This window comes from Oncorhynchus clarkii, chromosome 33 (genome assembly GCF_045791955.1).
Source record: "Oncorhynchus clarkii lewisi isolate Uvic-CL-2024 chromosome 33, UVic_Ocla_1.0, whole genome shotgun sequence".
NCBI lineage: Eukaryota > Metazoa > Chordata > Actinopteri > Salmoniformes > Salmonidae > Oncorhynchus > Oncorhynchus clarkii.
Window position 1 is genome coordinate 7,114,244 of NC_092179.1, and position 13,722 is coordinate 7,127,965.

Consider the following 13,722-nt stretch of genomic DNA (forward strand, 5'->3'; position numbering starts at 1 on the left):
CCAGGTATCATTTATTGTTTTGTTAAGCAAGGCAAATGTGCCAGCCCCGCATATTTCATTCGCTGTGTAAATATCATTATTAAAATGTGATGTTTCTTCATCTTTTTTGTGTGTGTGTGTGTGTGTGTTCTCTGTGGCACGGATACCTCATTGTCTGAGTCCTATCCTCTCCGGGGTTGTATAATTTTTTTCTCCCCCCACTGTGATTATTCCTGCAATATGAAATGTCATGGGATATATATACGTGTGGACTCGAGGTGCAAAGGGACTTTGAAGTCAAGTCAAAATGACGAAAAAGACATTGGCGGAGCAGCATCCGCCAGCCTGCCAATATGCACACCAATGCATACTGAATGGATGTTATGTTAACACTCAGGGGATGAAATATTGAGATGGGTAGAAAGCTTTGACCTGAATGGCCAGCCCAGCCCTAATGTTTCCATACAGACATTAGGGGTGTGTGTGTGTGTGTGTGTGTGTGTGTGTGTGTGTGTGTGTGTGTGTGTGTGTGTGTGTGTGTGTGTGTGTGTGTGTGTGTATTTATGTTTGTGTCTGTATGCTGTGATAGAAAAATTACATATTTACCTGATTTGTTTAATATCAATAGTTAGAAATTAATAAATAAATAAAAGGATATTTCTGTTCTGTTTAATTCTGTGTTTCTGTAAAGAGGTGGTTTCCACTCTAGCTCCCTGCAGTTAGTCTGGGCGTAGGGTCAAGAAAAGGGGTTTTACTAGATAGCATGGGCTGACAATGACTTGGTAATAATGACCTAAATCTGGCATTCTATAGACAAGATGTGATGTGTGTGACCCAAGGTAGAGAGAGCCTGGAAGAGTTTAGAACAATGCCTCATTGTCTCGTCTTCCTGGCATCTCGGAACTAAGTAAAACACCATCCTGTGTAGATAACCAAGGTGGCTTATGGGAGTTGGAACCAGTCTGACTTAGCATTTTTAAGTCCTAACTAAGGTCTCTGCTTTATCATTATCAGTTAGGCTGAGAGCCTAACAGTCAAGACTGTTGGGTCGACGGTCTCATTATTGCAATAATTAATCAATAATAAATAAAGATTATTGTTTGAAGAAATGACCAAGTTACAATACAGAAATTAGGTGTGTGTGTTTTATTTGTGTCTGTATGCCTACGTGTTTTGTGTGTGTGTGTGTGTGTGTGTGTGTGTGTGTGTGTGTGTGTGTGTGCGTGTGTCACATGCATACATGTGTGCGTGTAGCCTAATCCATCCAGAAATCAACTCCTGCAGGAGCTTGCTTTAGCAGTAGTTTGCCTTCGACCCAGAAGCTAAGAAAAGCGTTCTGTATTTATGAGTCTGTTTTAACAAGGCCAGTCTGTCTAACAATGAAGTTATTCCATCCATACGGAATTAACTGTAATGATTATGATTAAGCTAAAGCAGTCTTGTTTTTTTTCCTGTGGATATTGACAGGGTTGTAAAGACTAGCGTAAAACTATATGTAGCCATGCCTGTAACCATAAAGGTAGCTGTAAACTGACATCCAACAAATGAGAGTGTGAGAGGGAGAAAAAGAGAGAGAGTTGGGTGGGTGGGTGGGGGGGGGGGGGTGGGTATAGTGTACACCTCCGGAGTACATCGCACTCACACAGTCATACACTTCCATGTCTATGTACGGTACGCCACCACTGAATGTCCATTCCTATGTACTAACTCCAAACCATTTACATGGTTCTAGCCTAACCCTAGATACAAGCAATCCACTTGTGCCACTGCAAACCAAAAATGAGTTTCACAATGAACAAATCATAGAGGACATGACTATTATCGCAATGACACTGTAGCTAAGATAGCAGTTGATTACTATGTCAGGTGAAGCACATATCATTCTAATAGCGGAGAACGGGGCCAATTAAGTTGATCACTGTGTTATGATTTTGGCGGTTTAGTTGCATGACTAACATCTATATCACTCCGCCTGACCATCATCCAGGCACACATAATAACATGACCAGGTAGATGAGTGTGTACTTCAAGTGGGCAGTCATGATTACTTTTCCCATACGCCTTTACAGAAAAACTATTTTCCTCCATTGTCTTTGGGTCCGGATGAAATTGTTCTCAGCATTCAATCTATTCAAGTTGCGCCAAGCTAAGGGAATGTGGCGTCCAATGTTTTAGGATATTCATTGTGTCATTTCTTTTAATTCGTTTTTCAATTGAAAATAAAGAGCCGGCGATCATTGACGGAAGCGGGAGGAGGAGGAGGAGGAGGAGGAGGAGGAGGAGGAGGAGGAGGAGAAGGAGCCTGTTTGGCTTCAAGTCAGCCGCAGAAAATAAGGATCTTTATGAAATTGCTTTAGACACAATCTGACACGCAAGACAAAGACTGTGGCTGGCCTTGTTAAAATCGATGTCTCCATTATCCCGAGGAAAAGAAACATGCAATTCATTCCAATTGAAGCGTGGATTGTGTTTTTACCCTGTTAGACAGAAGGTAATGTTCTACAAACAAACTAATCCCATATAAACTAACATGTCCATTATAGTGCAATCAACAGTGGTACTTAGAGTAGCCTTCGATATACGTAATCTATACTGTGTAATACAACGCAACCGAAGAGAATGAGCACCCCCTCCTCCCACTCCCTGACAGTCGATTAGACAAACGACCCTCCAAGTCTCTAACCTCTGGGCGGCTCCCTCCGTCTTTACCACTGTGCGTGTGTGTGTGTGTGTGTGTGTGTGTGTGTGTGTGTGTGTGTGTGTGTGTGTGTGTGTGTGTGTGTGTGTGTGTGTGTGTGTGTGGAGTGCATGCATGTGTCTCTCTCTCTCTCCATTGTTGTGGGCTTTACTGAGACACAAGTTGCCACTAAACACTGATCTATGGTTTAGGTGTTCAGGTGCATTTTACCCCTATTGGTTCAGGTTATGGTGAAGATGTGCTGAAGGACATGCTGCCACTACAGTAGATCTGTACCTAAAGGCTACTTGTCATTGAAGCAGATAGACAGACAATAACAGGGGTGGAGAGAGTGGTCACTTAGGTCTGGGGCCTTTAAAATCAAATGAATGCTATTCACTGGGGACAAACTACGGAAGGAGCGCAAAACCAAGACCACTTTTCTGATAAAACCCTAACCCTATGCCTAACCCTATAACTCCACAGGGAGCTTTCATTAGCTATTTTCTAATACTGGAAATGTACTGTCCTCAGGGCATCGACAAAACTGCAATCAATAAAACCCTAAGTATATATGGTGCAACAGATGGGCAGGATCCAAATACTGTATCCCCGTATACCGGGGTAATTGGAAATAGCCACGGATTTGTTTTTCAATACCGTCAAACCGTCAGTTTTTTTTAATACATTTGAATATTTGTAGCTACTTTTTAAGTTAATATCTGCAATCTCAACTTGTGTTAGGAGATGAAGCAGACTGCGTTCTTCATTTCACCTGTCACATTACATTATGAAGTTAACTGCAGTTCCCCAGAACAGTTGAGCAAGTCAGGTGTTTGTTTGTAAATAGCACAGCTAGTCAGCCAAGTACTGTAAGTGGATGAATAAATATGAGGACGGGGTTTCTTTAAGTGTTAGCTTTCTGCCATGTTTGAGAAGTCAAAGTGCTTTGGATGAGTTATCTGTACAGCTGCCACTGCTATCTTGATGTCCTTGTGTTTTTCTTTCTCCTTTCTGTCCTCGGACACTCAGTCCGGACACTCGGACACTCCCCCATCTTCTCCGAGCAGAGCAGGCAGGCATGTTGCCCTAGCAACTCCAGACTCCACACAGACACAGCGTGTACACCTACTGTTCCAGAGCCAGTGATGTTCTTCATTCAGGCAAGCATGCTTCAAAACTTTGTTTGCACAATGTCTCTCATTCACATTAGCTTGTAAATGTCCTAGCTCACCAAAAATAACATTTGAGCTGGATTGTCTGTCTTGGCAATTAGGTTATTTTTGTTTGCGGTCATTAGTATATTTAGTTAGCAACCTCTATGAAAATTCACTAGTATTTGTGGTCATTTTTGTTAGCATTCTGTTCATTGGGCTTTTCTTGCGTCTTTAGCACCCCCTTGTGTACTAAAATGGTCATGCTGTATCCCATGAGAGAAGGGAGGTATGACGATATAAAAATCTGTATTTCGTCCAACCCGTGCCAAAACCAGGGCTATTTAATCTGATTGTGACTAGATAAAAAAAAAAACAACAAATCTGTATTTTCAATTATCTTTGATTCATACGACCTGATTTTTCACTAATTCAATCGGTTATTGTTGTATTCTTAACTTTGTGAATTACAGTATATTCCAACCCCTTTCAGATAATTCTATTCAACGGCTAATCCTTGATGTAAGGAACTCCTCACCTATACAGCATAGTTGGTGAGGTAACAAAAAGAGTTGGGGAGGTGACAAAAGAGGGATTTCCGCATACAGTACGATAACCATGAGCCCTTATTTGCATCTGTGTAGTGTGTAGTGTGTGTGTGTCTGCCTGTGTGTGTGCTGTATGGGAGTATTTCTGGCACGCTAAACAAATGTACAGTACCTTGCAAAAGTATTCATCCCACTTGAAGTTTTTCTTATTTTGTTGCATGACAACATGCCATTTAATTTAATTTTTATTTGGATTACATGTCATGGACATACACAAAATAGACCAAATTGGTGAAGTGAAATAAAAAAAAAATGTACTTGTTTCTAAAAAATCTAAACCTGGAAACTGGTACGTGCATATGTATTCACCCCCTTTGCTATGAAGCCCCTAAATAAGATCTGGTGCAACCAATTACCTTCAGAAGTCACGTTTTAGTTATAGTCCACCTGTATGCAATCTAAGTGTTACATGATCTGTCACATGATCTCAGTTCACATACACCCGTTCTGAAAGGCCCCAGACTCTTAAACACCACCAAGCAAGGGGCACCACCAAGCAAGCAGCACCATGAAGAGCAAGGAGCTCTCCAAACAGGTCAGGGACAAAGTTGTGGAGAAGTACAGATCAAGGTTGGGTTATAAAAAAAATATCCGAAACTTTGAACATCCCATGGAGCATTATTAAATCCATGAATAGTGCACCAAAACTCACGGACCAGGTAAGGGGGGCATTAATCAGAGAAGCAACAAAGAGACCAAAGATAACCCTGAAGGAGCTGCAAAGCTCCACAGCGGAGATTGGAGTATCTGTCCATAGGACCACTTTAAGACATACAATCCACAGAGCTGGGCTTTACGGAAGAGTGGCCAGAAAAAAAGCCATTGCTTACAGAAAAAAATAAGCAAACACCTTTGATGTTTGCCAAAAGGCATGTGGGAGACTCCCCAAACATATGGAAGAAGGTACTCTGGTAAGATTGAGCATTTTGGCTATCAAGGAAAATGCTGTCTCTGGCACAAACCCAACACTTCTCATCACCCCAAGAACACCATCCCCACAGTGAAGCATGGTGGTGGCAACATCATGCTGTGGGGATGTGTTTCATTGGCAGGAACCGAGAAAGTGGTCAGAATTGAAGGAATGATGGATGCCGCTAAATACAGGGAAATTCTTGAGGGAAACCTGTTTCAGTCTTCCAGAGATTTGAGACTGGGACCGAGGTTCACCTTCCAGCGGGGCAATTACCCTCAAGCATATTGCTAAAGCAACACTCAAGTGGTTTAAGGGGAAACATTTAAATGTCTTGGAATGACCTAGTCAAAGCCCAGACCTCAATCCAATTGAGAATCTGTGGTATGACTTAAAGATTGCTGTACACCAGTGGAACCTATCTAACTTGAAGGAGCTGGAGCAGTTTTGCATTGAAGAATGGGCAACAATCCCAGGGGCTAGATGTGCCAAGCTTATAGAGACATACCACAAGAGACTTGCAGCTGTAATTGCTGCAAAAGGTGGCTCTACAAAATATTGACTTTGGGAGGGTGAATAGTTATGCACGTTCAAATTCTGTTTTTTGTCTTATTTCTTGTTTGTTTCACAATAAAAAAATATTTTGAAACTTCAAAGGCATGTTGTGTAAATCAAATGGTACAACCCCCCCAAAAAATCTATTTTAATTGCAGGTTGTAAGGCAAAATATTGTGAATACTTTCACACCCCACTGTATTATCTTTGTCAATTCAGCCTGAAGGGATGCAGTGCTCAAGGGCAAAACAACCAAATCCATACTTTTCTTTCTGCAGGTTTAAGCACTTTTGTGAGGAAGAGCAACATTAATGAATGTGCCTGCCACCTGTACATGTAAGTCACACTACTATGCCACGGTAATTACACTATAACGTTTACCAGCACTTTCACCATAATTATGCAATATGGGTATCACAAAGAGAAACAAACACACCAGAGGATCACACTTCTTTCACATAGACACTATAATGCTACATGTCAACTTCTATGTCAAACTGTTCTCTCTGACACCATTCCATAACACCACATGTCAAACTGTGAGAGATCAATTAAATCAACTGGTCTGGCACAGAGAGATGTGACAGTTGGGAGGAAGGCAATATAGGTGTCTTATTATTGAACTCCCAATGGAGAGGTTCCCCTTTCGACTGTCACTCTAGGCTTCCTCTTCATTTCTGAGTCGTAACCTGCCTAAATGACTACAGACCGTGGCACTCACATCTGTAGCCATGAAGTGCTTTGAAAGACTGGTAATGGCTCACATCAAAACCATTATCCCAGAAACCCTAGACCCACTCCAATTTGCATACCGCACAAACAGATCCACAGATGATGCAATCTCTATTGCACTCCACACTGCCCTTTCCCACCTGGACAAAAGGAAAACCTATGTGAGAATGCTATTCATTGACTACAGCTCATCGTTCAACAATCATAGTACCCTCAAAGCTCATCACTAAGCTAAGGAACCTGGGACTAAACACTTCCCTCTGCAACTGGATCCTGGACTTCCTGACGGGCCGCCCCCAGGTGGTGAGGGTAGGTAGCAACACATCTGCCACGCTGATCCTCAACACTGGAGCTCCCCAGGGGTGCGTGCTCAGTCCCCTCCTCTACACCCTGTTCACCCACGACTGCATGGCCAGGCACGACTCCAACACCATCATTAAGTTTGCTGACGACACAACAGTGATCACCGACAACGACGAGACAGCCTATAGGGAGGAGGTCAGAGACCTGGCCGGGTGGTGCCAGAATAACAACCTATCCGTCAACGTAACCAAGACTAAGGAAATTATTGTGGACTACAGGAAAAGGAGCACCGAGCACGTCCCCATTCTCATCGACGGGGCTGTAGTGGAGCAGGTTGAGAGCTTCAAATTCCTTGGTGTCCACATCAACAACAAACTATCAAGGTCCAAACACACCAAGACAGCCGTGAAGAGGGCACGACAAAGCCTATTCCCCCTCAGGAAAGATTTGACATGCGTCCTGAGATCCTCAAAAGGTTCTACAGCTGCAACATCGAGAGCATCCCGACCGGTTGCATCACTGCCTGGTACGGCAATTGCTCGGCCCCCGACAGCAAGGCACTTCAGAGGGTAGTGCGTACGGCCCAGTACATCACTGGGGCAAAGCTGCCTGCCATCCAGGACCTCTACACCAGGCGGTGTCAGAGGAAGGCCATGAAAATTGTCAAAGACCCCAGCCACCCCAGTCATAGACTGTTTTCTCTACTACCGCATAGCAAGCGGTACCGGAGTGCCAAGTCTAGAACAAAACGGCTTCTCAACAGTTTTTACCCCCAAGCCATAAGACTCCTGAACAGGTAACCAAATGGTTACCCGGACTATATGCATTGTGTGCCCCCTCCAACCCCTCTTTTACGCTGCTGCTACTCTCTATTTATCTTATATGCATAGTCACTTTAACTATACCCACATGTACAGACTACCTCAATTGGCCCGACCAACCAGTGCTCCCGCACATTGGCTAACCGGGCTATCTGCATTGTGTCCCACCACCCGCCAACTCCTCTTTTTAAGTTACTGCTACTCTCTGTTCATCAGATATGCATATTCCCTTTAACCATACCCACATGTAGAGACTACCTCAATAAGCCTGACTAACCAGTGTCTGTATATAGCCTTGCTACTCTTTTTTTCAAATGTCTTTTTACTGTTGTTTATTTCTTTACTTACCTACACACACACACACATACTTTTTTTCTCTGCACTATTGGTTAGTCAGCATTTCACTATAAGGTCTACCTGTTGTATTCGGCGCACATGACAAATAAACTTGACAAATTTGATATGATTTGTATTGGTGGTCTGTAACAAATGTCTTGGTGAAATGTATTTATTGATTTATGAGCTGAAGCACCACTTAAGTTAACTTGTCAGTCAAATGAGCTAAATGACTGACATGTTAAATCAGTCCAAAATGCTCCATATTAACAGTGTACAGAGTCAGTGACTTTATGGGTTAAATTACGGATTATCTAGTCATTGTCATTGTCATAGGTGAGCCACTGCATAGGATTATAATAATGTGGCATTCTAAATCCTCCATCTCCACCTCCTCATCCCTCAACTCATGAGGCCAGCAGCATACCACCCTGCATCCCACCGCTAACTTGCATCTGAAGCTAAGCAGGGTTGGTCCTGGTCGGTCCCTGGATGGTGGAAGTCCTGATAGGACCAGATGTTGCTGGAAGTGGTGTTGGAGGGCCAGTAGCAGGCACTCTTTCCTCTGGTCTAAAACAATATCCCAATGCCCCAGGGCGGTGCCCTGTGTAGGTTCCTGTCTTTCGGATGGGACGTTAAACGGGTATTCTGACTCTCTGTGGTCACTAAAGATCCCATGGCACTTATCATAAGAGCAGGGGTGTTAACCCTGGTGTCCTGGCTAAATCCCCAATCTGGCCCTCATACCATCATATCCACCTAATCATCCCCAGCTTCCAACTGGCTCTCACTCATCCCCCCTCCTCTCACTTCTAACTATTCCCCCATGTTGTTGCTGTAAATGAGAATGTGTTCTCAGTCAATATACCTGGTAAAATAAGGGATAAATAAAAAAAAGTAGATGCTGTGTCATATTATGCAAGATGCAACAACCTCTCTCCTGCCTGTTCAAAATTCCAGCAAAGCAATAATGCATGCCAACCTAAGATAGCTTTTCCTGACACCCTGCTGCTATCTGAAAACCTGCAGAAGGGGTGTCTTTGTTTCCTTGTATTTACATTGAAATGTCAGGGTACTGCCAATATATTTTATGAGATATATTATTCCTCATGTCCTCTGACTACACTGAATTCGGAAAGTATTCAGACCCCTTTACTTTTTCCACATTTTGTGACGTTACAGCCTTATTATAAAATTGATTTAATCGTTTTTTCCCTCAGAAATCTACACAAAATACCCCATAGTGACAAAGCATGGGGAGCGTCGCTGCACAGCTATTTTCAGGTCTCTCCAGAGATGTTCGATCGGGTTCAAATCTGGTTAAAGTCAGAGCTCTGGCTGGGCCACGCAAGGACATTCAGAGACTTGTCCTTAATTAAGCATCTCCTGCGTTGTCTTGGCTGTGTGCATAGACGTTGTCCAGTTGGAAGGTGAACCTTCGCCACAGTCTGAGGTCCTGAGCACTCTGGAGCAGGTTTTCATCAAGGATATCTCTGTACTTTGCCCCATTCATCTTTCCCTTGACCCTGACTAGTCTCCCAGTCCTTACCACTGAAAACCATCCCAGCAGCATGATGTTGCCACCACCATGCTTCACGTTAGGGATGGTGTCAGGTTTCTTACAGATGTGACGTTTGGCATTCAGGACAAAGAGTTCAATCTTGGTTTCATCAGACCAGAGAATCTTGTTTCTTGTGGTCTGAGAGTCCTTTGGGTGCCTTTTGGCAAACTCCAAGCGGGCTGTCATGTGCCTTTTACTGAGTAGTGGCTTCCGTCTGGCCACTCTAGCGTAAAGGCCTGATTGTTGGAGGGCTGCAGAGATGGTTAATCAATATCAGAATAAGGCCGTAATGTAACAAAAGGGGGAAATGGGAAGGGGTCTGAATACTTTCCAAATGCAGAGTATATAGAGTCCTGCCTGCCTGTATAAGTTAGGTATCTATCATGCTGGGGAAGCTAAATAATAGCACTTATTTATTTCATTTGCAAAACTATTTCATTTTTGGGTTGGGTAACATTCAATGCAAACAGATGTGGAAATGTTTAATTTTTGACAGAGCACATTACAAAGGATTGTGCTACTAGCAACTGTATGAGCAAAATCATATTGCACTACTTACCATAGGTGCCTTTTTATTATTCTGGCCCCAATAGACTGTCATTAATGCCGTTCTTATGAATTCATTATATCAGCAGTGTGTATTTTACTCTGTAGCCTACTGTGCATTTTGACCTTGGCTACAGCACAAAGTGAACATGGTCCCAGCTTCCTTTGTATGCCTCTTCCTGCTTCCCTGCATAGATTTCAATAAAATAAATACCTCCCACAATAGACTTCCAATTCCAAACCTGATATAATAAAGCAAAAAAACATGATCAAAATAACCAAAGAATGCTAGACATAAAATACATGATTGCTAGACATAAAATACATGATTGCTAGACATAAAATACATGATTGCTAGACATAAAATACATGTGTGTTAACCGATTTGTTGTTTTTGTGCTGTGGAAAGGAATATAAAGATATCCACAAAATGCTATTGAACGTGGACAAATATAGCCTTGGTCACGATCACAAACTCATTGACCAGGAAGGATAAGATCTTTTGCATTTGTGCATTCATTGCCATTCCGGAAGAATACCACAGCCTATGATAGGCTGCCTATAACATTCCCATTCCAGGAGAATAGCATGGCCCTGGCCTATCACACGCCACATGGAGTTCAGTTGGGTGGATGTGGATTATTTGAGCTGTAGTCAGATCTCAGAGCCCCGACAGCCCCTTTTAGCACTGTAGGCACAAGACTAACAGGAAAGGTCACTTGGCACGGATACATTTCTCTTTCCACCATGTGGCACAGAGATGCCGTGGAGAGGGAGTCCATTTGCCACCAGTTGACCTGCCTTTCTACTGACAGTGAGGAGAGGAGCCTGGCCGAGTTGTAACCTAATGACCCTGCTGCCTGCCACACACACACCCACACACAAAGAGTGCCCCTAGCCTCACGCCAGACATGAGAGAAAAGGCATGGCAGTTTGTGCATAGAATGTCTATTCAAAGCTTTACCCATGTGAAATCCAGTGGTATTTTAGGTTAAGCCACATTACCAGAGGCCTTTTATACCACCTTAAGTATGTCTGAATACACTGCAATCACACTGGTTTCCTACTTTAAGGATGCATTTAATGAGTTACGACTAAATACAATCGTATAAGTTATCTACAGTACTTCAAGCTGCAACAGATTGTGACAGCTTGAAAAGGTGGTGGCTGTATAAAAAAAATGTAAAAAATGAAATCAATAAAACAATTGGAAAATTTGACCAAATGAAAACCAATTAATTGTCTTAAAAAGCAGTAAAAAAAAAAAAGTCTAAATTTTACATTTAGAAATTACATTAAGGCAGGCCAAAATAAAAACCATATAGAGATACAGCAGGGCAGAGGGCAACACTAAGGTTTGTAGCTCGAGCTTCACCATATGGGGAATGAATGTTTAGCAAAGGTTGGATCGTATCCAGTGGCCATGGCACGAGGCGTGACAACAAGAATAACAGCGGCCAATACGAGGAGATAATAAGGGTTTGTTCTCAGCCTTACCTTAAAGCTAGACTATAGTGCCATCTATTGAAGACCTCAACTATAAATCACACCATCTATTGAAACGGGATACTACCCACCCATATATATAATATCAATGTATTTATCTTCTGTTCCTTTTTTGTGGGTAAATTACCACACACAAAAAATATATATATATTTGGATCAATTGGATAGGACTATAACTTGTTGACGTTAACCAATAGGAAAGCATTGCTGGTGACACTCAGACCATTGAATTGTTCACGTTCATCAAATAGATAGATATTCATATTATCGAATCAATTGTATTTTTTGGCTTGGGGTCAAATCCAGCAGGTTTGCGCCGTGGCAAAGTTGATTAAGCATGAGAGCCAAAGACGCCTCCTGCACGAAGCTCTTTTGTCGGGCTATGAGACATAATACATAATTGAAAGACAGTACAGACAGGCGACATGAAAACAGAGCTATGTAATATGACAACGCCATTATATAATGGTCTGAAATCAGTCACATAAACAATTACCTTCTTTGAGCAAGCGTGAGTGGATGAGAAGAATAACTAAACAACAGATTGCCGCTCCGGCTAAAGCCCAGGCAACTCTGAGAAGCTGCATCCTGGCTGGCGAGTGGCGACGGCTTAATTCAAACACCCGAGGAGATAAGTCAGAAGTCTTCAGAGACACACACAGCCTTCTATTCTGCTCCCATCCAGCGCAATGCTTCTCACCCCCCCCACCCCCCACCCCCAAAAAAAGAAAAATAAGAAAAAATAGGCTGTTTTGTGAAAAACACAAAATATATCCCCCTTTAGTTCGCTTCGGAAATAGCTGGGACGAATACAAATACTAGTCAGTCGGTCAGGTGAAGGGGAAACATAGATGAGCCCGCCCGTGGAAAAGGACTCAGTGCTGGGTCAAAATTTAAGTGTGGGGTGCCTCCGTATGAAGCGGGGCTGTTAAACCCCCATCGTTTGAAGTGCTGGCATTCCCACTACCACTTCACCCCCTCGTCCGTGACTCGGTCACGGCAGGCTCACAAGCAGCTTTCTCTTCGCTCCCTCTCTCGGACTGCTGCGCGGGGATACGGTAATTCGGTGCGCTGATCACCACTCTCCTCCAGTAAATGTTCCACACAACTCCGGCGCAGGAATAGACTCAGAAGCTGGCAGCACCACCATGTCGCTATGCAGTAGAGCTATATTTCCGTTTAGTTTCAGTCAGATAGCACAGGGATAGCTCACAATCTGTGGATACCTCTCGTCTTAGTTGATCTACATGTAGATCATGAAAGATGCTCGCATCTCTTTAGATTTGGAGGCGATTACCTCCCGAGCTTTATCAGATAAAAAAACAAACGCGCTAAAGACCGTCTTCCGTTAAGTTTCTTGATCTACTTCGGGATTTCGATACATTTGTCAGTTAGTGATGATGATGACAAAGTGTATTTTGGCCTCACCATCCCTGATCTCAGTACCGATTCTTCGGGCTTTCCGGTTCTCTTCGCCAGGCAACCGCATATAAAGTCGACAGACGCGACTTTCTCTCTCCCTGCTCTGTGCTCTCCCGGTGAGTGACGTCACAACAACTCCCCCCACACAATATGTTTCCTCGGGCGAATTCACAGAGCCGGTGTGAGGAGAGGAGGAGGAGAGGCGTGGAGGGGATTGAGGAGGAACGGGGCTGGTTGGCAGATGAAAAACTGCATTGCTCGTTAACTACCTAATTACAGTGTCCCTATTCTGCATTTGGAGAACTTTGGTTGTATTACCTCAGGGCATATCCAATTGAATTTCAATGCATTTTTTAAAATATATTTTTCTATTTCAAATGTAGCCTACAGGCAAGATACCTAGCACCCAGCTTGTGCCTTTAGTAGACTATAGACATATTTCAAAGACAGATTTGCACAAATTCTTTCAAACCAAAGTATTTTTAAATACAAGAATATGGGCATATAGGCCAATCACATACAATATCTCCTGCGAACCAGTGTCCAGCCCATTTCCAAAGCCCTTGACGGGTCTGTGCCAATTCTCACATTCTATTTTTATTTAACTAGGCA

The 13,722-nt window shown here is 43.0% G+C and overlaps 1 protein-coding gene across 2 annotated transcripts in view; it reads right to left on the reverse strand.

Moving 5' to 3' along the window:
• The window catches only part of LOC139393257 (chemokine-like protein TAFA-5), a 172,769-nt gene that overhangs the window by 119,555 nt on the left and 39,492 nt on the right, over positions 1-13,722 (reverse strand). Inside the window, exon 1 of one of the 2 annotated variants that reach the window (XM_071141735.1) lies at positions 12,185-13,235. The exons of the other annotated variant lie outside the window; for it this stretch is intronic. Coding sequence (XP_070997836.1) covers positions 12,185-12,275 — 91 coding nt within the window. The 5' untranslated portion in view covers positions 12,276-13,235. Of the gene's footprint in view, positions 1-12,184; positions 13,236-13,722 lie in introns of those variants that run through there. 2 annotated transcript variants of the gene reach the window in all.